Consider the following 27642-nt stretch of genomic DNA (forward strand, 5'->3'; position numbering starts at 1 on the left):
GGTGGTTCCGCACCCTCTCCTGCAGCTGCTGGCGCTGCACCCACATGTTTACCATGGGGTCCCAGACCAGGGTAACTGGGTGCTACCGACTCTTACCACCTCCCGGGAGTGGGGTCACTCCTGCTCTCTCCAGGGCAGGGGCTCTCAAATGGGCAGGGCGGTGGCCAGGTGTGGGCGGCAGGACAGGCCAGAGAGTAATGCAAGGCCATTGGGAAATAGCAAGTCCAGGGCAAGGCAGGGGCGGCCCAGAGGCTACCTGGTCCCAGGCCAAGCCTTTCAGGTCCCCTGCCCCCGCTGGTCAATAAGGAGCAGCTGTGCTCACACCTGGTGCAGGGCCTCAGCACCAGCTCTCTGCCAGCCCCCTGTTGACCCGGGAAGTCTGGTCTGCATGCTCCTCCCAGGGCTCCCCCGACCACCCGCAGCAGCTGGGCTGGGTCCTTCCCACCAGGGCATGCCCAAAGCTCAGCCTCTGCCCCTTCCTGGGAGCCCAGGACGGCACCCCTCTCACCCCATCCACACAGCCTCTGCCTGGCTGCCTGCCCCCTGCAGCACCCCCATCTTGCCATGGTCAGCATCCACCCCCTAATGCCCCCGTTCTCCCCACAGCAGGCCCTGGGTGGGAAGGACCCCGAGTCTCGTCCATGTCCCCCTACCTGCCCATCACTCTCCCAGCCGCCTCCGTGCCTGCCAGTCCCCGCCATCCTGCCCTGGAGCTGACCCCGAGCCCATTCTCTCCCTGGGCTCCCCCTGCCGCTCGGGGGGACCCTGATGCACCCTACTGCTCTCAGGGTGGTGAGTGTCAGCCCAGCTGTGTGGCCGGGCCCATGACCCCCGTCTCAGAGCCTGTCCCTCACTGATCACAGCACACCCAGAGCTGGTCCCCAAGAGGTAAAGTGGCCGGCACAGAGCCTGGTACCCAGCCAGTGCTCCCCCCACCCCCATTCCCATCACCTGTGGGCGCCCCCCATTCTGCCGCCTGGGCATCCACCCCGTCCTGCCCCGCCCTCTGCGGCAGCACTTGGGCCCGGCACACAGCAGGTGCCCAGTCGGCAAGTGGGGAGGGGTTCAGCCTTGGGGCGCTGAGTGTCTCCTGCTTCGCCGCAGCCCCACAGCCCACGGTGGGGGATGTACCAGGAGACGTCTCTGCTGAGAGCAGCGGCTAAACGGCTGGTCATTCGGCACAGCCCCAGCAAGGATGGCGATCACGCTTAGAACAGAAGCCCCGAGATGACCCCCCTCCGGGAACGGGGTGGGTGCGCTCGAGCGAGTGTCATAGGACGATGCATATAGGACACAGGCAGCACACGCACCCACAGGCATGTGCCCCCCAACACACACATGCGTGCACGTACTGTGTGAGCAGAGGTCTGCAAAGTTATTTTCCAAGCAGCAATGAGCTCTATGTTGTGAAATTACAAGGGATTTGTGCATTTTACCATGTTTCCTATACTTCGCTCATGAACTGTGTCATAAGAAAGGTTTACAGACAAGAGTCCCGCCAGGGACTTGCCCTGGACCATAAGTATGTGCGACAGGGACCCAGTGGTTGCCCCCTGGTCCCTGCTGATGACCCGGCCCCGCCCTTGGCCGGCAGCCCCGGACATCTGGCTCCCGCCCAGCGTCTGCCCAGGGCCCCCAGTGCCCAGCCTCCTGAAGGCGATGCTGGCTACACTGGGGGAACCACATGTTGACATTTCCGTTTTTCTCAATTTTGTGTCTTAAAGTCTCAGGTACAGGCAGGCCCCAAGTGGCCAATTCTCCCTCAGCTGATCAGCGACAGGGACAAAGGTCACCCAGGAGAACAGGTCCCTCCCATTGTCTGGGGCCCCCAGAGACAAGCAGGCCCCCAGGCGCTGGGTCTCCCTGTGGTGACCCCTCTCTCGGAACATAGTTTAACCCGGGCAGGTGACACGGCATGGGGCCCAGCGGGCCTGTCCCCTGCCTCCGTGCAGGGCTGCACCTGAACAGACTGCACCGTCGGCCGCGTCCTCGCAAGCGCTGCACACGACCCCCCGCACCCAACCCCATGCAGCCTGGGGAGCCCACCCTCCACCTGGGTCTGGCATGGGACCCCTGCCTGCTCCTCACGGGCCAACTCAGGCCCTCGTGGCCACCAGCGGGCACCCCACCTCTCCCTACCACGCCCGTCCCTTCTCTGGTCTCTCCCACCAGACTGAGGCTCTTACCAAACACCACATACAAAAATTAACTTCAAATGGATCAAAGACCTAATATTGTAAGACTCTTAGGAAAAAGCATAGGGCAAAAGCTGCCTGACACTGGGCTTGGCACTGATTTCTTGGATAAGACACCAAAGGTACAGGCAACAAAAGAAAAAACAAACTGGATTTCATGAAAATGTTCAACTTTTGTGCACCAAAAGACAGTATCAGCAGGTAAAGAGGCAATCCACGGAATGGAAAAAAACATCTGCAACTTGTATACCTAATAAGGGATTAATATCTAGAATATAGAGACAACTCCTAAAATTCAACAAAAAGCCCAACCTGATTCAAAACTCGGCAAAGGACTTGAATGGACATGCACAATGAAGATACATGAATGGCCAATAAGAACATGAAGAGATGTTCATCACTAATTACTAGAGAAATGCAAACCAAAACCACACTAAGATACCACCTCACACCTATAAGGATAGCTACTATTGAAAAAATCCCAGAAAACAGTGAATACTGATGAGACATGAAGAAACTGGAACCCTTGTGCACTGTTGGCGGGAAGGTAAAATGGTGCAGCTACTATAGAAAACAGTACGGAGGTTTCTCACAAAAACAAAAACAGATCTACCACATGATCCAGTAATTCCACCTCTGGGTACCTACCCAAAAGAATTGAAAGCAGGGTCTCAAAGCAATTTTTGTACACCCATGTTCATAACAGCATTATCCACAACAGCTAAGAAGCAGAAGCAACTCATGTCCACTGACAGACAAATGGACAAACAAAATGTGATAAAAACATATACGGGAATGTTATTCAGCCTTAAAAAGGAAGGAAATTCTGACACCTGCCACAACATGGACGAGCCTTGGGGACATTATGCTCAGTGAAACAAGCCCGGCACAAAAGGACAAATACCGTAGGATTCTAATTACGTAAGGTCCTTAGAGCAGTCAGGTTCGTAGGGACAGAAAGTAGATGGTGCCAGGGGCTGGGGAGCTGTTGCTTAATAGGGTCAGAGTCTCAGTTTGGGAAGATGAAAAGGTTCTGGAGATGATGGTGGTCATGGTTGCACAACGACGTGAATGTACTTAATGCCACTAAACTGTACCATTTAAAAATGGTTAAAATGGTAAATTTTGTTATTTGTATTTTAACACACCCATGAGAAAAGTGGGGCTGGCCACGTGGTCCTTGACCAGTGCAGCCACAGGGCAACGGAGGAGTATATGGGAATCGTGGCTGGGGGCAACTGTGCGTGTCGGGCCAAGTTTGGGAGCCAACTGCCACCTATGGGGTGGTGGAGCCTGGGGTTCTGCGCGGACACAGGGAGGGAGGTCTGTGAGCAGGGGGACCTTGGGACAGCCCCACCCCTTCGGAGGCTCCGCCACTTCGATCTCTTTGGGTCTGACTGGGCTTTCCTGGACCCCTGAGGACGTCCCCAGTCAGCCCAGAGGCACAGGACCAAGGGCAGGACGACCACGTCATTCCCTGGCCAGTAACTGTTCACGAGTCCCCAGGTCCCGACACCCAGGATGCCCCACCACAGCGCTGTTGGGTCTGGCTGGAAATCACTGAGGAGTGGGGGAGGGAGGGGCACTCGGTGGGGGGGCGGGCAGGGGTGCCATGGCGTGACCAGGGAACCGAAGGAAGGCAGGGTGGCTGGACCGAGACAGACGACAGAGGCACAGGGAGAGAGGAGGGGGCGGGCTGGCCGGGAGGAGCCCCCAGCGCGGGTGCACATCCGTGTTGTGGTCGCATGCCTGTAGATCCGTGCCTGTGTCCGTGTGCAGGACGGCACACGTGTGCACACACTGGTGTACACAGTGCCTGCGTGCAGGTCCACGTACGTGTGCGTAGGGAGGTGCACAGGCACATCTGTGCCGTTGCACATGGCATGGGGGGAGCAGGCGTGCACGTGGACGAGTCAGGGCTCTGTCATTCAGTTACTTACTGGGCCAGCTGTCGGTGATGGAGGGGGGCCACTGCTGAAGACCCCTGACGGAGAAGGGTGGGCATCAGACCAATGTAGCAAGTGCGCAGTGGTGAGGGAGGGGCCCAGTTCCAGAGTGGGGTGGGGGTGGGGGAGGGGGCGATGCAGGCTGCACAGGTTGTGGGGCCGGCGTCTGGGAAGGAGGTGGTGAGGAAAGTGGGACTGCGGGTGCAAAGGCCCTGAGATGGGGACGTGCCTGGCATCAGAGGGACAGCACGGATGCTGGGGGCTGGCGCCGAGAGTGAGGGGCCGGCCTCTTCCCTGAGTCAGGCGTGAACAGCATCCCTGGACAGGGAAGGCTCTGCACGCAGCAGTCCAGGGGACGGGGCTGTGGTTGGGTTCAGGGCACCCCAGGGTCTGGCCCCAGGGCGGGAGGGGGGCTGTTCTTCGAGAGGGGACGCTGGGGAGAAGCGGCAGGTGCACCCCTGGCAGGCTCGGTCTACACATGTGGACCCACGGGGGCCCCCCAGCAGCTGTGGGGAGAAACTGGGTCCTTTGAGGGTCTTGACAAGCTCCATCACAGCCCCTCATAGGCTTCCCGGACTCACTGACCCGCCTACCTGTGGACCCCAAGGCTGCAAGGGCAGGACCCCAAACCCAGAGCCCACTCAGCAGCCCTGTGGCTGAAACTTGCTCTCCTTCCTGTGGTCTCAGGCAGATAATTCCCTTCAAAACCTCCCTGCCCTGCCCCCGACCCCCAACCCTGGACCCTGGCTCACCGCCTGGCAGGCCCACTTGCCCTCCTGTCACACTTCCCCAGACACGGTCCTCTCAAGTCTCATGTCACGGAATCTGGTGACGGCCTGGAGCCAGGGGTGGGGACACGCTGCTGCCACCTCTCTGGGGCCTTTGCATATCTGGCGCCCTGTACCCTGGACGCCCCCCCATGGCCTGGCCCAGAGCTCCAACCACGTGACACCCGGGTCCGCTGTCACCCTCTTCGCAGCTGTGTCAGGAGCTGGGGTGGAGCAAGGCTGTGCAACGCCAGCCCCTGACCTCGCTCCCAGCAGCTCCTCCTGCCCCCACTCCCGACGCAGGAAGGGAGCCCAGGGTCAAGGTCACCTAAGGTGTTGCACCCAAGCCAGGCTAAGCCAGAGGGTCTCCAAGGACAGAAGATTGCTTATCGGCTTACTGGCCTGAGAAGGCCTGGACCCGGCGGGTGGGGCACCCTCCTCACAGGTCCTGCTTCCTCTGAGAGAGACGGGCCCAGCCCCTCCCTCTCCAGACCCCCTCTCCGCCCCAAGGAAAGCCTGCTCCACACTGAGCCCTGGGCCACTAGATCAGGGTGTGCTTGAGAGGGGGCGTTTGAGGCCCAAGCAGAGGTCACTCAGGTGGCCAGCCGTGCGGGGCACGGGACCCCAGGGCAGAGGGCAGTCCAGGTCACAGGGCCAGCAAGGCCGAGTGAGACCACCCACCTGACACCCTGGCCAGCGAGTCCCCAGCGCCAGAGCGGGGACCAGGGCTGTCTGAGGTCCTGGGCCTTTTCACCTCCCCCCTTGCCCCCGCGGAGCTAGGTGGGACTGTGACTCAGCACCGCTGTCCCCCCTCCACCTGCAGGGGCTCCTGGGCCCCCGCAGCCTTCTGTAGAGGCCTCGGGGAGGCCTGCCTGAGTCCCAACGCCCATGTCCTGTCCACACGCCTCTGTCACTGGCCTCCTGGGCCTGAACCACCCAAGTCGTTTCCATCTTCTGAAGAGTGGGTCCCTCTCCCCGCCCTCCAGAACTGCCATCCCCGCGTCAGCTCCCTCCCTGTGGCCGTCACCGCTGACCCATGTCCTCCCCTCTTAAGAAGGACCCGTTTCCCACTGCCGGTGCGCACCCGGTGATCTGGAGCCCAGAGTTCCGCTTTGGGTGGACATTTGAGCCCAAGTGCCGGGTCCCTGTGCGCCTCTCGTTGGGTCTTCTCGAGCCTGGCCTAGACCCGCCCGTGGCACCCAACAGGCCCGTGTCCTTTGCTTGCGCGCTTCTGACCACTCCCCGCCCCTCTGCTCCCTGCCTCCACCCGCGTGAACTCAAGCTGCGGCCCCACGACAGGCCTTTTACCTCTGGGCGCAACAGCCCCTGCCCAGCCAGCCCGGGCCCGCAGACCCCATGGGGCCGTTTGCACGTGCCCTCGGACTCAGGGCAGATGAGGGCTGGGCCTCAGGGAGGGGCCTTCTCGGGAGAGCTGGGCACCGGGGGGGCCAGGGAGAGGGCCTGGCTGCACCCTTGGCCACTGGGGCCCCCCGGGGGGGGGCGTCCTGCACCTCTGTCCCGAGAGTACGGCTCCCTGCCTCAGCTTTGCGGGGTGTCCAGAGCTGGGCACGGCACCCCAGTTGTGGAAACTGAGGTTTGGGGAGGGGGGCGACTTCCTCAGGGCTGCCTTCGGGGTCCTGCAGGGCTCGGGCCCGTGGGTCCTCCAACACCCAGGACCCCCCGGCACCCACAGCACCACTGGTCACCTGCTCTGTTATTTACCCCGTGGTTTTCTTTAAACTGACTTGCGTTTTCACTTAGGCACCTGTGCTTTAAAACTGGCCTCGTGTTTCTGCTTTGAACGGAAAGCCCAAGTCACAGCTCAGACAGTAGGAACCCAGAACAGAAGTGGGGTCGCAGCTGCCAGCCAGGGTGTTGCCAGGGAGGCTGTGGCCCCGCTCCTCCTGAACAAGGTGGGTGGGGGGAGGGTCCAAACTGGTATTTTCCCCTTGAAGGAAAAGGACAGAAAGAATAAAGGCTGCCTGCTGGGGGAGGGTGGTGGGGCTGCTGCTCACAGCTGTGGCCTCAGGCCACCTCCATGGTTTGGTGGCCGCCTGGCTCCTGGGATGCAGAAGAGTATACCCGGGCCTGACCCCCTCCCCACTGGGACCCCTGGGCGGTGGCATCAGCGCTGCACCCCACGGCCTCACTCAGGACAGACACTGTCCCTCGTCTCAGAAAAGTGCTCCACCCCTGATCTGCTAGTTCCATCCCATCAGGGCCCCCCCGGCCCTCCCAGTAGGCCATCAGTCGACCCTGGGCCCTGTGTGATCATCACGGTACCCTCGAGGGACCGAGCCTGTGTGTCAGGCTCTGCTCTGCGCTCGGGGACATGGGGTGAGTCTGGGCACCGAGGGGCTTGTGTTCTGGTGGGGGGACTGGTGAAGAGCAGTGCCGTGGAGAAGGGGAGAAGGTGCGTGTGGCGGGCGGCCAACTAGCGGGATTGGGGGAGGTCCGAGGAGGTGACGCTGGAGGAGACAGACGACAAGAAGCCACCAGTCATGCGGGGGAGGGGAGGGGCTAGGGTGGGGACAGCTGGGGTGACACTGACCAAGGGCTCGGCTGGGCAGTGGGGGAGCCTGCCTGGCCTGGGCCCAGCTCAGGGCAGGTCCATCCCAGGAGCGTCCCTCTCACAGTTCCCTAGGGAGCGGCTCAGAGATGGCTGCCCTGGCAGGGACCCCCCACCCCCCCAGGGGCCAGAGGGCAGAAACTGTCCCCCCGGAGACCCCTGTTCTCCCAGGGAGCTGCCACTGGTGGCGGGAGGCGGGCACGGGTTGCATCACCAGCCTGGATCCAGGCATCAGGGAGGATACTGGCACGAGGCTTCCCCGGAAAGGTCTGCAAAGCAAGCGCAGGCCACGCCTCCCTCATACCTTATAGCTCGTGGGCATGGCAGACATCACACATGGCAGAATCCAAACGCTCTGATGGTTTCTGATACAACAACATGTACTTTTGGACTAAAAAGCCACACCTTTCCTCCGAGGAGATGACCCCTGCTTACCTTGATGCCAGTAACACTGGAAGGGGACAGGGACAGGCCGCCCTCCCGGATGCTACCCTCTGGGCAAAGCCGGCCTCCCTGGTTGCGTCTCCTACCCCCACACCCACAGCACCCTGCCCACCCCGCCACCCAGCTGAGAACGTGCCCCCGGAGGCCAGCGAGAGCCTCCCTCTTGAGCGACCCTGGCCACTGCAGCACCGGCTGGACTTATCACCCGCCCAGAGTGACCTTGAGCCCAGTGTCTGGCGCCCCTGCTGGGCAGTGGAACCGGACCTCACCCAGGACGGCCCTTCCTCAGGCGCTGGCTCCTCCTGCCCAGCCACACCCGACCCCCATGCCCCCTCCCCAGGGCCCCAGCTCCACCTCCCTCTGAGCAGGTGCTTGGGAAGATACACAGAACAGACACTGCTGACTTGGGGACCCCTGACAGATACCCCCCAGCCCACTGGACCAGGCCCCGGGTGAGCTTATCCACACACCCCAGCCTGCCTGCCAGGCCCACAGCGGGTCTCCCCTTGAAAGCAGCCCCCTTCCTTCGCCTCCTCCTTGCTCCCTGCTTATTTTGGAGCCAGAGCCCGAGCAGATGGGAGGAGGACAGGGGCTGGCGGGCAGCGCCGCCAGCAGCAGACAGGCTCCAACAACTGGGTCTGCCCTGGCCAGGCAGCCCCTTGGCCTCAGGACCACTACAGGTGACGGGAGAGGCCCTTCCCTTGGCCCCGCACTGTCCCGTGGCTCTGGACGCCCCAGCCATGTGTGCAGCCTTCCGGCCCACAGCCGCCATGGCCGACCAGATGAGATGTGATAGCATCGCCTGAGGAACACTGACTCAGGAGGAAACCAGGCCAGAGATTTCTCCAGGCCAGGGGTAAATAAATAAACAACACCGGAAGGTTCCACACTCAAGGGGAAGGAGGTGCACTCACCAAGAGCCTGGCTCTAGGTTTCCGCAGCCAAGGGAACTGCTGACCGTCACTCAGGCCCCTGGGCTGGGTGGGCACTGATTTTCCTGTGCCCTGCCTCTGTGCGTGGCCCCCCATGATTCCAGCCCCCGCCCTGGTCACCCCCAGGTGGGACCCTCTCTGGCGAGGGCTCTATAGGCCTCCTTCCCTCACAGCTCCTTTCCTGTTCTTTCTCACCTGGAAGGTGAGCGCTGCCTCCGTCCAGCCCTTTTCCTTCCAAGCCCTTCTCACCGCCTCCTACCCCAGCCTCCTAATCACACGCAGATCTGTAGGCTGCGGGATCTCAGTCTCCAGGCCAGCGTGGCTCAAAAAAGTCAGATGCCTAGCCCACTCCCAGGGCCAAGGAAGGGCCCAGAGCATGCACACCGTCCAGTCCCGTAGGTCCTCTCGAGGCCAGCGGCTGCCCCAGGTCACTCTCAGCGGCTGGCCCCGGTCCTCCCCTCTGAGACAGGCCACCCCCGGGAGTGTCCAAGCCCACAGTGGCCTTGACCCTGTCTGGATGGGGTTCTCGAGAAGCAGAGGCTGAGACAGGGATTCTCAGGCACGTGACTGGTCGAGGACGAGAGCTGAGGGGGTCGGGTCGCAGGACGGGCCCCGTCGGGAACCGGGCGAAGGTGTGGATTCTGCCACTGCTTCGCCTCGCCTCAGCCTGACTGACGGGGAGCTCTGGAGCGTGAATGAAATCAGTGCTGCCCCACTCGGAGGGAAGGGCAGTTCTTGTAAGCAGGCAGTGGGAAGGGGAGCTGGGGACACTGGCCAGCGTGTGCCCAGCACACCTCCCTCTGTTCCCCCGCCCCTTCCTAACAGGCCCAAGGCCTCAGCTCAGGGCTGGGCCTGACCTCAGGGGGCCTCTGCCTGGAGCCCGACCCTCAGCCCCTCCTCTGGACTGCCCCAGCGACCCATCCCACCCCCACACTCTGCTCCTTCCGATGGGGTGGACGGGGGATCCCTGTAAAAACACAAGGCAGAGTCTCTCCTATGCTCAAAACCTTCCTGCAGCAGGCCAGACATCTATCTCAGTTCGGAGCTGGAGTCCAAGTCCTTCTGTGGCCCCGAGGCTCTGCGACCAGCCCTGACCCCGTGACCTGCCCTCATGCTCCCTCCACTCCCCACTCCTGACCCCCCAGCCCTCCTGCTGTGCTGTCCCGACAGCTCAGGGCCTCTGCACTGGCTCCTCCCTCCACTGGGAACATCCTCTGTCCAAAGAGCCACGGCATCCACTCCAGCGGCTCAGGGGTCCCCTCGTCAGAGACCCCCCCGCCCATCCTATTTATGACGCCCCAAACACACACAGCACTGTTGCTTTCTAACCTGCTGTGTGTGACTTGTTTATCACGTTTCCCACCCCATCATGCTTACAGACGCTGGCTCCATGGGGCAGGGGCTTTACGGGGCAGGGGCTCTGGTCTGTTTGTCACTAATGCGTCCCACGGCCCAGAAGTAACTGGCAGGAAGCAGGTGCTGATAAATCCACCCCAGCCCTTTGTACTGTGTGAGGGAGGGGCCAACTCAGGGCAGGGAGGGGCCAGCAGGGACTTCTGGGAAGTCTTCTAGCAAGGCCTTTTGGCCTCCCCCCCTCCCCCCCCCCCCCATAGACACGGACACGGTGGTGCGTGGCCCGGACCGACCCTGACTCTGCCCTGCTTCTGGGCCCCCCCACCCAGGGTGTCCCCCCATCTGGTGAGCCTATGAGCACTGCGTTCCATCTGGTGAGCCTATGAGCACTGCGTTTCTGCGGCTGCCACTGAAAGCACGCCCCCATCCGCACCCTGAGGCCCCCTCACAGGCCCTGCCCCCCATCCCTGGCCTCCTGGCCCAGCCCCAGCCATCCTGCGCCAGTGAGGGGTACGCGTCCCAAAGTCCTGGTCCCTCCAGAGCTGGGGATGCAGCTCACCCTTCTGCCCGGTCCCCAGCAGCCACACCCTCCACCACTCGGCACCAGCCCTCCATCCCTCCATCTCCTGCTCCAGGAGAGCCCAGAACCACCAGCAACAAGACTAATGCACCTGGAGACCGAGGTCGCGTGGGGCGGAGCCCAGCCAAGGAGCTGGAGCTGGGATAGTGGGTGCGTCGAGGTCGTGGAGCTTCCTGGAGGCAGAGGGTGGTGCTGGGGACTCAGGGCGGCCCCGTCTGTGCCTCCCTCTTCCCCGCCGCGGGGCAGGGGCAGGGGCAGGGCCGGGGATGTGCATGCGTGCGTGGTGTTAACACACAGGAAATCGATGTCTGGCACTGGCCCACTGTTTAAGGGAAATGAACAGATTTTGGCCGAGGACAAAGAGAGTTTGATTAATCAGAAATTGGATAATGGAGGCAACACTCTAATTATTTTTCTTCCCAGCATTTTATCGAGAAATATGTTTGCACAGCATATCAGAGGTAACAGAGCGGGTGAGAGGGGCGACCACGCTGGAGGAAAGCCCAACTCAGGGACAGAGCCACTGCACCCAGAAGCACTGAAGAGGGCCAGATAGTAGGCTGGCTGGCGGTGGTGGTCTCTCTGTGGGGCCACAGGAAGCAAGAGGGGACAGGTGGGTAGGCCAGAGGCCACACACAGTGGGACAGCTGGGGTCACAGAGGATGTGCCATGCAGGGGCAGGGAGGAGGCGCGAGGGCCAGGCCCTCGGTCAGCACAGAGGTAGACGACCTGAGAAAGGTCCTCAGGTGGGGACTGCTCCTTCCCTGGTCTGGCCCCTTCCACACCGCCCTGCCCCGCCCATAGCCTCGCGGGCACAGTGGTGGGGCAGGGATGGGACGGGGCCGGGGTGGGGGGCGTGCGCAACACTAGCTGGGGTCACGGGGGCCTGCTGGAGCCAGGTGGCAAATCCTTGACAGGGTCTTCAGGGGCCCCTCCTGGCGGCTTGGAGCCTTTTCTCATCTTCATCCCTGGTGAAGCCTGGTGACCCATCCTTGGGAGCCGGGGGCTCACACCACGGCCCTGCCCGTCACCCACCCCCTCCTCCTGCACTGTCCCCACGCCTACAACACCTGGAGCTGTAACCACACCGCTTAGCACGACCAGGGGTTACCTGGTCTCCCAGCTCCAGGCAGGCTTCTTGGGGCTCGACGCCAAGCAGAGCTGAGCACGAGGCTCAATCACCTGCTCATTCACTCGATCAGGGTACGGGGAGGCTGCCACAGGTCGGAGGATGAGCTGGAGCTGCTGGGCAGGAGGGAGGGCGCGGTGGGTGGGCTCAAGCAGCCCCTGGCAAGAACGGCTAAATCCCGCTTCCTGTACCACTGCAGACACCACTAATCAACCACGCCCACTTTCCTCTGAGCCACCACACAGCCTCAGAATCCTTCTCAACACTGCTTTGGGCAGCCCCTCCAGAGCTGGAGTAAGAAATGAAGACTACCTGCACCCTCGACCCAGCCTAATCTGAAGGTGATGATACAGAGGCCCAGAGTGAAGAGCATTCACCGTGTCTACACTGCAGGCGGAGCTGGGACTAGGCCCAGGTCTCCCAGCTTCCCATTCAGTGTTCTTTGCCCTTCACCAAGCTCCCTGCTGAGCTCATCCTGGAGCACAAGGGCTGTCTGGAAAGGCCACTTGGTCATCATGTGGTCACTGTGGGCGCCATGGTCCTTTCCCACCACCAGGATCTCCTCCTCGCCTTCTGAGGACACTTTCCCATGGACGCGACTCTAAATGTCATGACCGCAAATCTCCCAGACTGACTAGGGCCTCACCGAGTCACACGGCGTCACTGAGGGACCAGTGTCAGCCGGAGGCGTCTGACCCCCGGTGGGGGGACCTGGGCAGTGTGAGAAGCTGGGCAGCCTGCCTGCCTCTGGCTCGTGAGTGAACCAGTCGGGCCCGATGGGCACCCGGCCAGTGGTTGTCCACCTGCGCGTGGTTTGTGTTTGTCAACCGGCAGGCACACCTCGCGGGGGCAGAGGACTGGGCTGGAGCCACAGTTCTCCAACGTGAAGGCTGCAGCCACCAGAAGGCCTGCTCACCTGCCACGTTCCCGGCCTCCTTTGACAGCCGTTTCCTGGCTCCCTGCTGAGTGCTAGGCCGGGCTCTGGGGGCCAGATTCTCAGTGATGAACAGCAGACGAAGGTCTTGACCTCACAGAGCTTATGTTCAGGTCCAGGAGAGAGACGGAGAATAAGCACAGACAAAGAAAATAGGCAGCGGTTACACTGGGGTACGTGCAGGAAGGGGCACAGGATCTGTGCGGGTGTGGACACAGGTGCTGTTCTGGACAGAGGACCCCAACGGGAAAACAGAATTACGAGGCCTGAGAGCCTCCTCCTGGACACCCCAAGTTGTGTGTGGACCGTTCCTGAGAGCCGCAGGTGAGAAGAAAGAGCAGCTGTGATGATCCAGTCCTCCCAGTGGAAAGGACCAGGCCACGGCCAGAACCTTAGCACTGGCCCCAGCGCCACACCGGCCTCCAGCACAGCAGCCCCACCAGTCAGCCCTCCTGGACCCCTGGGGACCCCGGGGTGGACGGAGGCAGGCTGCCTGCAGGAAGTGGGGGCCGTTTGGGTTGCTGAGAAGCCCTCAGGGTCCCTGGACACCCACACCCGGGGCCCGGGCAGCTGGTGCCCACGCAGGAGCCACCCCACCTCCCCGGGTCCGAGCCTCCTCCACCGAGAGGAGAAAACCGAAGTAAAAATAGGCCCCTTCTTGGCGGAACTGGCTGTGAGAGGAGAAAGTGAGCGTTGCTGCCCTCCCCAAGCGCCTGCCCGGGGGTTCTGGGGGACACGACACATGTGGCCGCTCCCCTCCACCCAACGCCACGACCTGATCGCCACCACTCCCAGGGCAGAGGGCTCGGCGAGGCAGGGGCTCCTTCTGCAGCTGGGCTCTGACTGCTGCCGCATGGCCAGTAGAGGCGGGGGCGGGGGGAGCCTGGGGAGGGTGCGTGCTGGTCAGTAGCTGCTGGAGGGTGCGCTGGTCTCGAGAGTCTGCAACCACTTCCCCCTACCCCACCCCCAGCACGGCACCGCGGATTTTAACAGCCTCACTCCTTAGCACTTTCTGATGGATTCTCCGGGGACATCTCTAAAAGAGAGTTATACCTTAATTTAGAAGCAAATAACTCAAAACTCTGTGATGTAGCAGGTTCCTTCGGAAAAGAGACGAACTCAAGGAAGCCATTGTGTGTGAGGCCACCCGCCACATGCACCCGCTCCTGCCAACAGGCTGCCCAGTCCTCTACCAGCTGGCTGTGTCTCCTGCCTGAGGGATGGAGGCCGGGGTTCCACGGACAGAGGGGGAGAAGCGCCGCTCACAGAGGCCAGGGTGCAGCCCCCGTGGCCCCAAGTGCCTGACACAGCCCACCTGCCCATGGGAGGCAGGTGAAGGGCAAAGTGGACGCCAGCCCGGGGCACCGTCCTGGCAGCCACCACGACCACAACTGGCCTTCCCGGGCGTGCACATGAGCGCCATGCCCAGCCTGACACTCTGCTGTCACTGTCCTGAAATGCTTAATCATTTTAAACAAGGGACCCCCAAATTGTGTAGCCAGTCCTGCCCATGTTGCTTAGCCCCCATGCACCCCAGGCCTACTGCAGGGGACCCACCCTCCCAGGAACACCCTCCTGTGCGGCCCCTGGAATCTCAGCTCAGCTCTGAGCCGTGGGGACCGAGGCCTGGCTCTGCCCCTTCTGGTCCCACCTGCCCTCGATCCCTGAGTGACCTTGCTGGCCCCTGCCCCCCAACTCTTGGTGGGGGGACTCCAGGTCTCCAGTTCCAGCCTGATTCTCCCCTCTGACTGCCATGTATGCCTATGTCCACCTGGGTCTAACCCAACTCCCAATTCCCCACCTCTCGCGATGCGTCTGAGTCTTCCTCCTCGCCAAGGCCAACTCTGTCCTTCCAGAGCGGTCCTTTCCTCTTCTCCATCAGCAGGTCCTTGTTAAGCTAAATCGTGCATCCGACCACTTCTCAGTACCACTCCTGCTCCCACCCCACTGGGCCAGCAGCCCCTCACCCTGAATGCTATAGCGGCCCCCATGCCATCTGCCAGATGGGTCTTTTAAAAGCATAATCCTACCTTACCTGCTCCACAACCCCGCCCCCCCCCCCCATCCCGGGCTCCAGCCACCTGACCTTGTGGGGCAGGGTGACCTCCAGCTGCAGAGGTGCGTTGGCCTCAGGGCCTTTGCACCTGTCGTCCTCCCTCCTGGTGCTCTTCCGTTGGTCTCACAACTCACCCATGGCCTCTCCACGGTGCCGCGCCAACGGCCCCTCCACACAGGACCCCCACCCCCTTCTGCTTTAGGCTCTTCACGGCCTTTGTCCTGCCTGGCATTCAGCTACTCGGGTGTTCGGCAGCCTTCCGGGTCTCATGGAGCTCCACGGGAGTGGGTGCTGTGTGCCCTGCCCCCTGTCGTGTCCCTGCGCCGGGAACGGCCCTAGCCCTTGCAGGTGCTGGTAAAGACCAGCCGAAGGAACGAATGGCTGAGCCGAGCAAACGGGTGAGGTTCCGTTCTCTTGGCTCTCCCGAGAGCCCAGGGATCCAGATGGTCCCTGTGAGTTAGTCCCTGTCAGTTCGCTCCTGGGAGGCGCCTCCCCTGCCAGCGTGGATGTGGGGAGGACCGTGCGGGGATGGGCAGGGCACTCTTGGCTCTGTTGTGGTGAGGATGAGGAAGCTCACAGAGGATGGGGCTGGGCGGGGGGCCGGGTGGGGGGAGCAGGGACAGGCCTGACCCAGGTCTTCCGCCGCCTCCACTGGGGCTCCCCGCCTCCACCGCCCCGGAGTCTGCACAGCTGTCAGGCCACCGCTCTGGGCTCCTACCCGGGCTGACTCTCAGCGTCTGCCCTGTGCCCTCTGCCCTGCCAGCCCACAGGACTGCCCCTGGGGCTCAGTTAGCCCGGGTTTCCTTCCTGAGGGTGCAGTGTGCTAATCTACCTCCTCCAGGGTTCCTGCGAGCCCAGCCGTGGTCGGCAGTAGGGAGAATACCCTACAGCTGCACAGAATTTTGGGTCTTCAGAGGGCCAGCATGGGGCAGTTAGGGCTGCCTTGTCCTCACGACCGGCGGGGAAAGTGTGGCACTTGGTCATCGCATGTGCACACGAGACAGCCACGCGGCTGGGCTGAGGCCACTGGGGCCACACCCTGAGTCTGAGGCCAGCCTTCCCTGCCGTTCGCCCCTGCATCCACCGGCCTCCCTGCAGGGGCCCTGGGCAGCCTTGTCAAGTTCTCCTGCCTACCCAGAAGTTCCTGGAATTGCCCTAGAAGCTCCTGAGAGCCAGTCAGGGTGCTTCTCCTCCTGGGACTCCAGGAAACAGAAGAGCTGAGGAGCTGGGGACAGAACGGGGAATTCATTCCCCGTGTCCCAAATCTGGAGTCTTATGGCAGGCCCCAGAAAGGGGCCGGGCGACAGCACGGAGCAAGGCAGCTTCATCGTGCTGAGCACGCACCCTCACGAGGGCAGGCAGGGGCCCTGCTCTCCTTGCAGCAAGCTGGGCCTCGGCCAGAAGCCAGTGTGTGGCTGGGGGTGGGTCAGGGAGGGGGCACGCTACACAGATGAGTGACAAACAGCCCCTTCAGTGGGAAAAACCTCCCCGGCAGCGGCAGCGGGCAAGCGAGCAGATCTACAGCAGAAGGTAACACCAGCCTTCCGAGGGGGAGGGACTGTTTTATTCACCTCCCATCTCAGAAAATCAGCGTCTGGTACAACACACAAGAGCTTTAAGCCAAATGCCAGCGTCTTGTCCATCGACCCTGAAGCACGGGGAATGCTGAAGGTGCACCACTGCATCCGGGCATGGCTAGGCCCTCCCTCGCCATCAGCCGCTGCACGGAGACTCCCACGTCTCCACGGTTACTGCTCACGAACGTCCACGCCCCAAAGGGACAGAGCCACCAGCTCAACATCATCCTCCATGCTGGCCAGGAAGGAGGCCAGGGGTTGGTTACCCAGGACCCTGGCCCTGCCTGGAAGGGCGGTCCTAGGCTGCGAGCAGCCCTCGGGGTCTTCCCAGCTCTTCTCCAGGCCCACTCGGTTCTGGGTCACGGAGCTGCTCTTTGCACAGGTGAGGAGACTGCGGCCACCACTGAAGCAGGCGCCAGGGTCATCCATTTCCCCCAGCGGCCCCAGCCCTGGGCAGCCTCCACCCACCGTTTCCCGCCTGACCTCCTGTGCTCCTGCCAGACTGGACTGCCTGAGCGCCCTCTCTGTGCCTCCTTCCCCGTTCTCCCCTCTGCCCGCAATGCCCACCCCAACTGTGACCGTGTCCTTCAAGCTCCAGTTCAAATGTCACTTTGCCCACAGGCCCGTCTGACCCCGGCCCCACTTGGGGCCCCAACACCCACCTTCAGGGCTGGGTTCTCTGAGCAGAGATGCTTCTCCCCCTGGGGGCAGTGAGTCAGTCCCAGGAGGGCAGGGCCAGTTCACTCCCACCCCAGCACCAGGCCCCGGGGGGAGCAACTGCTCAGTAAACATTTGCTTAATTGAATTTGGCCAAGGAGCCTTCTCCAGACTGAGCAGAAGGCAGAAGGACTCGATCCCCAGGGCAGGGAGATCACTTGGGCAGAAAGGGGCGGTCAGGGGACAGCTGCCTCCCCAGACCAGCAAATTTCCCCCCAGGCGGGTCCCTCCATCCCCAGACACGGACTCCCTGGCCTGGGCGCCGCCTTCCCATCCTCTTCTCTGGTCACAGAGAACCCCAATTCTCGACCTCAGCAGAATCCTGCCACCAACGCCCAGAGAGACTCAGCGCCGCCCTGAAGCCAGAGCCCCTCGGGTCCCCGGCAGGACGCTGAGCCCCGGCCCGAGGCCCTCCCCCCCCCCAACCCCAAGCCCCCACCGCCTTTTAAGGGAAAAAATATCGAGCCGGGAACCTATCACAATCGCAGCGGGTCGATACTCGCCTCTCGCTCTAAATGCCTCCGAGGAACCTGCTCGCTGCAAGAGCGGTGACCGAAAACGGCGAGCCGTGCGTCCCCGGGGCCCAGGCCTCCGGGGCCCTCGCCTCCGTTTCAGCCCAGGCCACGCGCCGGCGCTCCCGCCGTCCCCCGGGAGACCCCGCCGGGCGCCTCTCCCAAAGGTCGCCGGCCCGGCTCTGCACCAGCAGCTGCCCTGGGCCCCTGTCAGCCCTCCTGGGCCCGGGCGCCCCTCCCAACACCTGCCTGCCCGCGGCGCCCCTGCCCATCGCGCGGGCACACCCGCCGCGCCGCCCCCACCTGGCCCGCATCCCGGCCGTCGCGCCCGGCGCCCCCCACCCGTGCGGGCCCCGGCACAAAGGCCCGGGCGGGGTTCGGTGCGGGCGGGTGGGCTCCCGGCCGCGCCCCCCGTCCCCAGGTCCGCCGCGCGCTCACTCACCTCCGGGCCGCGGCGCGGTGCGTGGCCGAGCTGCTCCGGCGGCGCGGGCGGGGCGGCGAGCGCGGGCCGGGTCGCCCTCGTTCCGCACGACGCGGGCGGCGGCGCCCGCGCGGGGACGTGACCAGGCCGCGGGCGGCGCACACGCTCCGCCGGCCTGGCTCCCTCCGCCCGCTCTCCCGCGCCGCCCGCGCCGCCGCCCGCGGGTCCGCCCGCCCCGCGCCGCGCCGCCGGCAGGGGGCGGAGCCGCGAGCGCAGCGCGTTGCCGGGCCAACCGCGGGCGGGGAGCCGCGCGTCCGCCAGAGTCCACGCTCAGGGCGCCACAGCCCCGCCAAGAGCGCCGGCCCGCCGCCCATTGGGTGCGAGAGGCTGACGGACGCGCTCGCGGACCAATGACGACGGGAAGGGGCGGGGCCGCGGCTCCGCGCGAGCCGCGGTCCGGCAGCAGCTGCCACCGCCGTCGGCCACGGGGTCTCTGCGATCCCGCTGAGCCGAGGCCGGGCGCCCACCCCGCGGGACGCCGAGCCGGAGAGCAGTGAATGGCCCCGGCCCCGCCCGTCTTCCCGGCCCAAATTCGAACCCTGTCTGCCCTTTCTGAGCTCCGCGACCTTGGACAACGGACTGACCTCTAATGAGCCTATTTGCAAAGTGGGGCTAGTGGCACCTGCTTCCCTGAGTTGTCGCGACAGTAGGCTAGGACGTGTGAAAGGGCTGTACAAATCCTAAAGGTTTACGCCGGTGGCGTTTTGCAGCGATGGGAGGGGGCATTAGTCATCTTTGCTGCTGTGCCTGCAGCGGGTAAGGACTCTTCAGGGTCCCTGGCAATCCTGGCCCCGGAAGGTTGCCTTAGAAGGGAGGACGGGAGCGGGGCCCAGGGGCGGTCCCCCAGACCAGAGAGGCGGGAGGGAGCCAGCTCGGTTGAGGCCAGGGTCCCATGGGCGCCTTTGGGAAGCTCACAGAAGGCATTGGTACTCAGCAAAATGCACCAAAGGGCGCCTGCCAACTTCTGCTTTCAATTTCAGGGGGAGCCAATCTGTGGGCCTCAGAACCAGGAGCCCCTCACTCCTGTGCGTTAAAGACTCAGGCCAGAACCAAGACATTAGTGCCACTCTGTCCTTTCCATCACTGTAAGCTGATGCTCTGGGCACCCCAGAGCATCCAGGTAAATGCAGATGCTCCCCGCTAACACTTCCCTATCACCCTACACCTCCATGGTCCTATTACTAGGATCACCCCACTGGTGGGCAGAAGCACTGGGACGGACCGTTGGCAGAGGGAGATAGGGCCAGGCCTGTGGTCAGAAGGCAGGGCCCACCTCTGCCAGCTGGACACTGTGGATCTCAATGTCATCTGCTAACCTCTCTGAGAGTGTTTCCTCTGCTGTGAAATGGAGACCATTGCACTACATCCCCCAGCAAGGTTGCCCACCTGTGAAGGTGTTGCCTAAATGGTCAGAGACAGGACAGATGTTGGTGATGGGCATCTTGAGGCGGACCTAGACTAGGCCTGGCACATGCTGGCTCGGGGTGGCCCCTGAGGACCAGTGGAAAGTGGCCGACTATCGGGGGCTGCTTTGTGTGCGTGTCCTCCACACCGCCAGGCTGGGTCAGGCTGGGCCTCTGCCCAGAGGTCCATTCAGAGGCCAATGGCCGTGGTAGCAGGAAGGAAACAGGCACAGGCCCTGCCCTGGGGGTGAGTTATTTCAACTAGATGAGAGTATACCCTTGGGTGAGTTATTTCACCTGGATGAGCCTCAGTTCCCTCTTCTATCAAAAGGAGACAAATATAACAATAGATGGTCCCTAGAGGGTGATTCCGACAGGAGATACATGTTGACACATGTTCAGAGATGGTGAGGGCAACTGGGGGACCAGGGGTCAGAAGTGAGCTGTTTGCAGGGGCAAACCTAGCTGCAAGCATGAGAAGACCCCGCACAGCAGTCCGGGTGTGAGATGAGGGGCTAGCCCACGGAGGGGCCCAACGGGGCTGGCTGCTGCCCCCTCCCCTGACCCTGGAAGTGAGAGCTCCCCCAGGGTCAAGCAGGGATTGTAAGCCTTCAACCAGCAAGCATTTACTGACGACCTCCTCTGTGCTCGGCACAGTCCTAGCATTTAGACAGACCCAAGCCTGCCTGCTAGAACCTCTGCACGATAGTACCCCTGTGATGGTTGTGCGAAGCCTGGAGAGGGAGACCCATCAGGGCTCTGTGGCAGGGGGAGCAGGATGGAGGTGGCCCATGACCTGGGGCGGGAGGAAGCACGTTCCACGGTGGGGAAGACGCTGCGCGTGAAGGAGCGTGAGGCCTGGACGAACCCAGAGGACCAGTGCGGCCAGAGCCGTGAGGATGCCACAAGGCCAGGCTGGGGTGAGGCAGGGAACAGTTGCAGTGGGCTGGTGGCCCTTGTGTAGGATTGGGGCATCGGTCTAAGAACCACTGGAGAGTTTGAAGTTTAGCTTTTTAAATTCGAGAAGGAGGATGGAAAGTTTTTGTTTCATGTTTATTTACGGTAGGCCTGGTCCCACAGGGTGCGGCGATCTAAATGCAGAATCAAGTAAAAATGTCAGCTAGACAGCCCAGAGAAAATAAGAAAGCGGAGAAGTCAGTCCATGAGGCTGAGTTCAGCCTAGGCCGGGGGCTGGCCGGGCAACCTGGCGTCAGTGGATGGCCGTGTGGTGTCTGCAGCCTGAGAGGAGCTGCCCCTGGTGGAGGGGAAAGGGGGGATGGTGGGGGCCGAGGACCACGTTGTGCGGGATGCTGGAGGGAGGGGGGGTGCTTGCTAAGTACATGGAGGAGCAGCTGGAGAGGTGGAAGCGGGGAGCTGAGGTCCCAGGGCCACGGGGGGAGTATCTCGGGAGGAAAACATGGTCAGCATGTCACGTGCTATTGAGGGGCCGAGTAAGCTGAGGACAGCGAGGGTTCCCCACGAGCAAAGGCAGGCACAGGGGTGGGTGGGGTCAGTGGGGGGCACACGAGGCTAAAGCTGGGCGGGCGGGTTGAGATAAGGCACGGTGGGGCCCGGGCGCCAGGCGCGGATGTGTGCTCCCGGGGCTGAGTCCTCACTTGCCAGGAGAACAGGACCGGGAGACCACAGCTCAGCTCCAAGGAAGAAAGGGGAAGGGGCCTCTGGTGATTGAGCCCACCCAGCACCTCACCAACCAGTAGGGAGAGCTGGCCGACAAGGGGCCCTTTGAGGTGGCCCCCAGGAAGTGGCCAAACCTCAACCCCAGCGATTCCACTCCAGGGGCATAGTGACCCTCAATCCCAGCTGAGCTTTGTGGTCCATCAACCAGCCCATCCTGGCCCAGTAGCCATGCCAGTCTGGGCCCTCCCCGAGCACACTCGAGCCTCCTACCGTTGCCCCTCTGCCCCACAAGGCCCGGCTCCCCCAGGCCTCCCTTGCTGCACATCCAGAGCCCCTAGGACCTGGAATTCCTCATCTACGTTTGTCAGCCCAGGCAGTAATGACCGGTCCCGGAGACTCTCCCACGGGTCTCCCCACTGCCCGAGGGTGCCCCCTCCTGGCCGGCTCTTCTCCATGCCCCACCTGTCCTGCTCACCCCAACCCTGCCAGCCGGGTCTTAGGCTGTTGGGGGCCTGGTGGGTTTCTCTGATTTGTTTCCTTTTGGGGGTCTGTGCACCACCCCACCCCAACTAGAACAAGGCTTTGCAGATCTGGGTTAATTATAAATAGCCAGGCCTGCGGCTCTCCTTTTAGCTGAAAAGAAGCAAAGTGAACGAGCAGAGAGGCACACCCGGCACGCGTTTTATTTTTAATCTCCCTCTGTCTCAAAATGAACTGGGTCCCGGTGCTCAGCATTTCTAGGAGCAGAGGCCCAGGACGAATGCCTGGGAAAGAAAAACCCGGGCGGCTGAAGGCCTGGCCTCTCCCCATCTGCTGTGTGACCTTGGGCACTAGAGTTGTCCCTCTGGGCTTTGGTTTCCTCACCAATCGGGGGAGCAGTGGAGGTGATCACCTCCAGCTTCCGGCCTTGACTCCCTTCCTCTGCCCTCCCCCCAAGCCTGTGCCCATCCTGTTGCTCCCACAGCAGCACCTTTCCCTGGGCTTTCCCGGGAAGCCCAGACCCGGGTGCAAGTGAGGCCACCATCGAGCCCTGATCGACAATGCACAAATCCCTCACCCCCTGCCTTTGCTCAGGTGGCCCTCTGTCAGGAACATTATCCCTCCATCGGTCAGCACAGTCCTTCTTGGAAGGTCAAATTGTCACCTCTGCCCTGTGAGCTGGACAGTGGCCGTCCAGGTCGTGGCCGAGCGAGACTGTGGCTGGGGCAGGCAGGTAGCCTGGGGGCCGGTGCCTGAGCCAGAACTGGAGCCAGAGCAGGAGGCCCAGATGTGTTGTCTGGTGGTGGCCCGGCCGGAGGGCAGGGCTGAAGGGGAGAGAGGCCTCAGGCCCCCAGGAGGGGTGGCTTTGGGACCACTGACAGGTGTTCCTGCAGGGCAGGGACTGTGCAGCTTTTATCTCTGTATCCTGCTCCTCAGCCCTCACCCCCAACCACAGGCTTGCCTGCAGCTGGAACTCAATGTTGGTGGCATTTGGGAGACTCTCGCTGTGCCAGGCCTGGGTGTCTGGGCACATGGTGACAGTCCCTTACACAGAGCACTTTCCCACCCCCTACTCCACTGATATGCACAACCCCCTACCAGGTGGGCTTATATTAATAATGAGGAAACCAGGTTCAGAGAGGGTAAGTAACTTGTCTAAGGTCACATAGCTGGATGCATTTAGGAGTCCAACCTAGCCTTTTTTTTTTTTTTTTAAATCTGTGCATATTAAATCTTAAAAAGCCCAGTACTCTTGAAGCAGCAGGAAACTGCTTTTCCTGTGTTGTGAGCATGCTGGGAACAAATGGACAGAGCTAGTGGCTCCACCCGACACCCCAGTGAGAAGCTGGCCAGGGGCACTGGAGCCTCTGGACATGCTGCCCTGCCTCTCCACCCTCTAACCCCAGGCACCTGCCATTTGATGTCCTCGGGGAGTGAGGGTGGAAGGCTGGGTGGTGTCTTCAAAGAGGAAATCCCTGGTGCTAATTGGCACTCAAGAGACCTTTAGGCTAATGAACCTGTTTACTTGTCTCTCTAGAGTAAATTAGACAGTTGAGCTGGGGAGGCAGAAGACAGAGGTGTCCACTGGTGGCACCTCCGTGGGGGCTGTGGACGGCTTCACGGTGGGCAGCCTGGGCTGCTGGGGAGGCTGGGGAGAGGGTGGGCTGTTGGGCGGTAGTGGCACCTAGAACGGCAGGGAAGGGCCACCCTCCCCGGTGCCCACTCTCTTTCTGTAGCGGCCGCTCTGCCAGCAGTTCTGGACACTTGTGAGCACCCTTGGGCTGCCGCCTGGGCCATCTCTGGGGTCTCCTCTAGGCAGCCAGCCATGTACTGACTCCCCAGGTGGGAGTAGAGGCTGGAAGGAGTGAGGCAGAACCGTTGACAGTGGAAGGGGGGTGGCTCGCTGCATTTTCTCCCACCTGTGCCATGTGGAGCCCCCTCCCTGAGCGCCACCAGGCGCCTTTAGACCCCTTGTCCAGACTCTGTGGATTGCCCACCAGCTGTGGTTGGGGGCACAGCTCTTTTTACATAAGATGCTGGCCTGTTCACTCTAAATCTTCTACCTCAGACCCCACTGCAAGCTTTCTTCCTGTCCCCACGGCTGGCCAGGCTGATCTGCGGCTCCAGCATCACAGAGATGTTGCAGATGGGAAGAGGGGATTGACGGGCACCCCATCCTCCTCTCTGCTGCATCATGGCTGGCGGGGGAGGGAGGCTCCCCGTGTGCCTGGGCCCTGCAGAGGTGGCTGCTGCTTCTCAGGCCGCTGTTTCAGGCTGGTGCCCCCAGTAACAGGCGACCAAAAGCTGGACCTTTGGGGTCCTCGTGGTTCTCACCCCAGCTTGTCACCCACGGCCACATGCTGGCTGCTTGGGCCCCCTGCCTGGCAGCGGGAGGGGGGATTTGCAATTTATCTTGTCAAATACCACCCCCTCGCCAGCCCTCCGGCTCCCAGCACAGGTGACAGGTGGGGGGTGGCCCACTGGCCCACCCTCAGCGCCCGTTCCTGTCCTGCAGGGGCCAAGGGCATTGTCAACAGCAGCCTGATCCCCTCGCTGGTGTGGAAGCTGCAGAGGGAGGAGGAACGGATCCAGGAGCTCCTCCTGGACACGCTGGCCGCCTGCCTGATGGAGGACGCCACCGAGGCACTGGCCAGCGGGGCGGTGCCCTTCCTGAAGGAGAAGCTCCTGAGCGCCAACAGCAACATCCGGAGCAAAGCAGCCCAAGCACTAACCGCAATCAGGTGAGGCCTGGGCAGGGACAAGGGACGGAGCGGGGGCGCAGGAGTGGCGCCCCAGGCCCCTGCTTCCCCTCACCTGCTTGTGCCCTGGGGGAAGAGGAGCCCGCCACTGGGGCACCTGCCTGCCCAGGCCTGGGTTTAGCCCTGACAGTCCTGTGTCCCAGGAAGCCCCCACTCCCGGCAAAAACGAGAGGGCTGTCCCCCTCCCATGAGGAAGGCAAGCACAGGAGGTGCCATCTGCACACTTGGACTTGCTCCGAGGAAGGTGGTGGCTCCCTTCACAGGTCAGGACGTGGAGCCGCGGGCGTCTAGTCACTAGTGACCCAGTGTCACTGTGATCACAGTCTAAATCCCGGCCTGGAGCCTGAGGATCACAGAGCCTCAGAGCTGCTTTAGCTGCGGCCACCTCCCTTCATTTCACCACCGCTGGCTCCTGGGTCTGGCCTTCTGTGGCCCCAGGCCGTGCTCCCAGGTCATCTGAGTGTCGGGGTGGGACCCACACCTCACACCAGTGCTCCTCTGCACCCTGGCGTGGCCACCAGGGATGGTCTCAACACAAGTCCTTTCCCCTGGTGTCCCCCTGGGGTGGTCCTGTCCCCCTCTTCCTCCAAGTGCAGCCACCCAGCTGCCCCCTCTCTGGCCCAGCATTCCCCTGGAGGGCAAGAACCAGGTGTGGCAGCATGACGTCATCCCCATCCTGGTGCACCTGCTGAAGGACAAGGAAGAGGAGGTGCAGGCCAGTGCAGCTGGGGCCCTCATGTACGTCACAGTGACCACCAAAGGTGAGGCTGCCTGCTGGCTGGGCGTCGGCGCCTTTGGGGTGTGGGGTCACCGCAGCCCCCTAGCAAGCTGAGTACTGCCCCTCCCTGGTCCCAGGCTCCGCCCTCTCCTTCCAGGCCACAGAGGGCCCACCACCTGGGGCCCCTCCCTGTTATTCCCTCTGTTCCCTGGTTTTGGAATTCTTGCATCTGACCCAGGCCTCTTGTGAGCCGAAATTCTGGGATTGATTCGTTTGCCACCCATGAGTCCATTATGCTGAGGTCTAAGCAGAAACTGGAGCCCTTGCTTCTGCCGTGTTTCTTGATCAATGTTACTGTTCTCAGTGTGGAGGGGGCGCATAGGAGCGTAAGGCTACCTCCCCCATGCGGACTCCCAGCAGCCAGGCTTCCATGCTCAGTCACCTGACCTGGGCGGTAGGAAGGGCCTGGGCTGGTTTCCCCACCTGGAGGCTAGGGTCCCCGCAGGACCTCTGACCTTCCCTTGCCTGTGCCAGCCCCACGCCCTGAGCTTCCTTGCTGATCCACGGAGAACTAACTACCTGGGCCTCTGATTCTCAATCAGCAGTCTGCAGATCCCCCCAGAGCTGGGACTCCTTGCCACTCCCCAGTTCGTCCTGATGGTGAAATCTGAGATGCATCAGGGGGAGAGGTTGGGGCCTTCCCAGAGTCCACAGCCCCCTTCTGACTGATCGTGCAGTCAGGGTGCCGACCCCCAGTGTGGGGCTCCCCATGAGCGTGGATCTCGCGGGCGTCCTCAGTGCAGTCAGTGTCTTACCTGGGCTTCCTGTAGGAATGCTTGGAGGGCTGGGGGGCTCTCATGGGGCCCGGACAACATGGGAATTTGGGGGAGATGTGGTCACTTCCCTGAGCTAGCACTCTAGCCGAGGAGCCCTGAGCCCCTGCCACAGGCCAGGCTCTGTGCTGGGTGATGGGGACCCAGACGTCTCAGCCTCTGCTGTCTGAGGTTGGCAGGGGCGGCAGAGTGAAGAGTAACCTGGGGGAGACGGTGGGCACAGTATGGGGGCAGAGCATCCTCTGAGAGGGGAGCTAGCAGGGCAAAAGGGGCTGGACGGTCTGGCAGCAAAGAGCAGAGTGCTCGGTGTAGGAGGGTTGGGGGCAGGGGGCAGGGGGCGGCAGCGTGGCATTTCAGCGGGTGAGGGGGTGGGCAGCAAGTAAGGATTAAGGAGGGGCGTCTCCCCTTCTCATTCGATTGGATTTTAATTTTCAAAATACCCCTCATGCTGCCTTGAGAGGACTGGGTTGCGGGACAGGTACCTGGTGGTTGGGGAGATGCCGGCTGGGGAGCTTGTGGGGCCCAGGCTGGGGGCAGGGAGGGTGTGGAGCCTGCGTTGGGAGGGCTGGGGGGTGAGGGAGGTGGGCAGGGAACCCCAGGAACACCTGGCATTGGTGCCCTGCAGGGAAGTACGCGGCCCTGGACACAGAGGCCATCCGTCCGCTGCTGGAGCTACTGCACTCATCCTTGAGCAAGGCGCGCCTCAATGCCATCAAGGTCCTCACCATGCTGGCCGAGGCCCCCGAGGGCCGCAAGATCCTGCAGTCCCACGTGCCCACCTTCCGGGCCCTCGAGGAGGACACCAGCGCGGCTGTGCGGCGGGCAGCCCAGATCGCCGTCAAAGTCATTGAGTGGAAACCCTGAGCCTCTTACCGGCCCCACCTGCTGACCCCATGACTGAATAAATGCGCTGAATCTCTTTATCTTGGTCTAAATGGCACCTGATGTTTCTGGGGCAGGTCACGGCTCTTCTCTCTCCTGCCAAAGGGGAAATGCCTGGCCCAGAAAGACAGGGTCACAGGCTGAACCCCGGGTCCGGGGCCGGGTGCGAGGCATCCCTGCTGTCTGCTGTGGTCGAGTCCCCTGGGAAAGCACAGAGCAGGGCCAAGCATCTAGGGACAAGGTGGGGGCAGGGAGCTGTGTGGGGGAAGGAACAGCTGGTCCAGACAGCACTGCCTGAGCCGGACGCTCAGTGAATAGGCCCATGGGGTGTGGCTGGGTGTGGCCCTGCTCACCAGGTCTGCCCCTCCCCACGTGGGAAGGAAGGTCACAGGTGCAACCCCAAGTGGGCTCTTGCTGGAGGAGGGTGAGTTGTAAGAGGCCGCCACCCCCACCCCAGGGATGAGAGCTCAGAACAGGGCAGCTCCTTAAGGTCTTCCCCCCAAACAGCTGTGTTCTCCAAAGCCAAGTCACCTTCGTAAGCTCGGGCTGGCCTGAGGCCGACCTCCCCCGGCAGCCCTCCCCCTGTTGTCTGCCAGGCCTCCCTCCAGAGAGCTCCCACCTGTGCCTCCACCTGCCTTGCTTCTCCCGCCGTGAAACTGGCTAAGAGGCTGGAGAGCCCTGGGGGTGGGCTGCAGGGGGTTGGAGGGGGTGGAGAAGCCAGGTTGCAGGGGGAGGAG

At 62.5% G+C, this 27642-nt stretch overlaps 1 protein-coding gene across 1 annotated transcript in view; it reads left to right on the plus strand.

The window, feature by feature from the left end:
* Window positions 1–26946, plus strand: part of RSPH14 (radial spoke head 14 homolog) — a 60765-nt gene extending 33819 nt beyond the window's left edge. Inside the window, exons 4-6 of the mRNA XM_065889311.1 lie at window positions 24229–24454; window positions 25097–25233; window positions 26649–26946. Of these exons, the coding sequence (XP_065745383.1) occupies window positions 24229–24454; window positions 25097–25233; window positions 26649–26887 (602 nt within the window). The 3' untranslated portion in view covers window positions 26888–26946. The remainder of the gene's footprint in view (window positions 1–24228; window positions 24455–25096; window positions 25234–26648) is intronic.
* Window positions 26947–27642: the final 696 nt, after the last annotated feature.

Source organism: Phocoena phocoena, chromosome 13 (assembly GCF_963924675.1).
Source record: "Phocoena phocoena chromosome 13, mPhoPho1.1, whole genome shotgun sequence".
In the NCBI taxonomy this organism is placed as follows: Eukaryota; Metazoa; Chordata; class Mammalia; order Artiodactyla; family Phocoenidae; genus Phocoena; species Phocoena phocoena.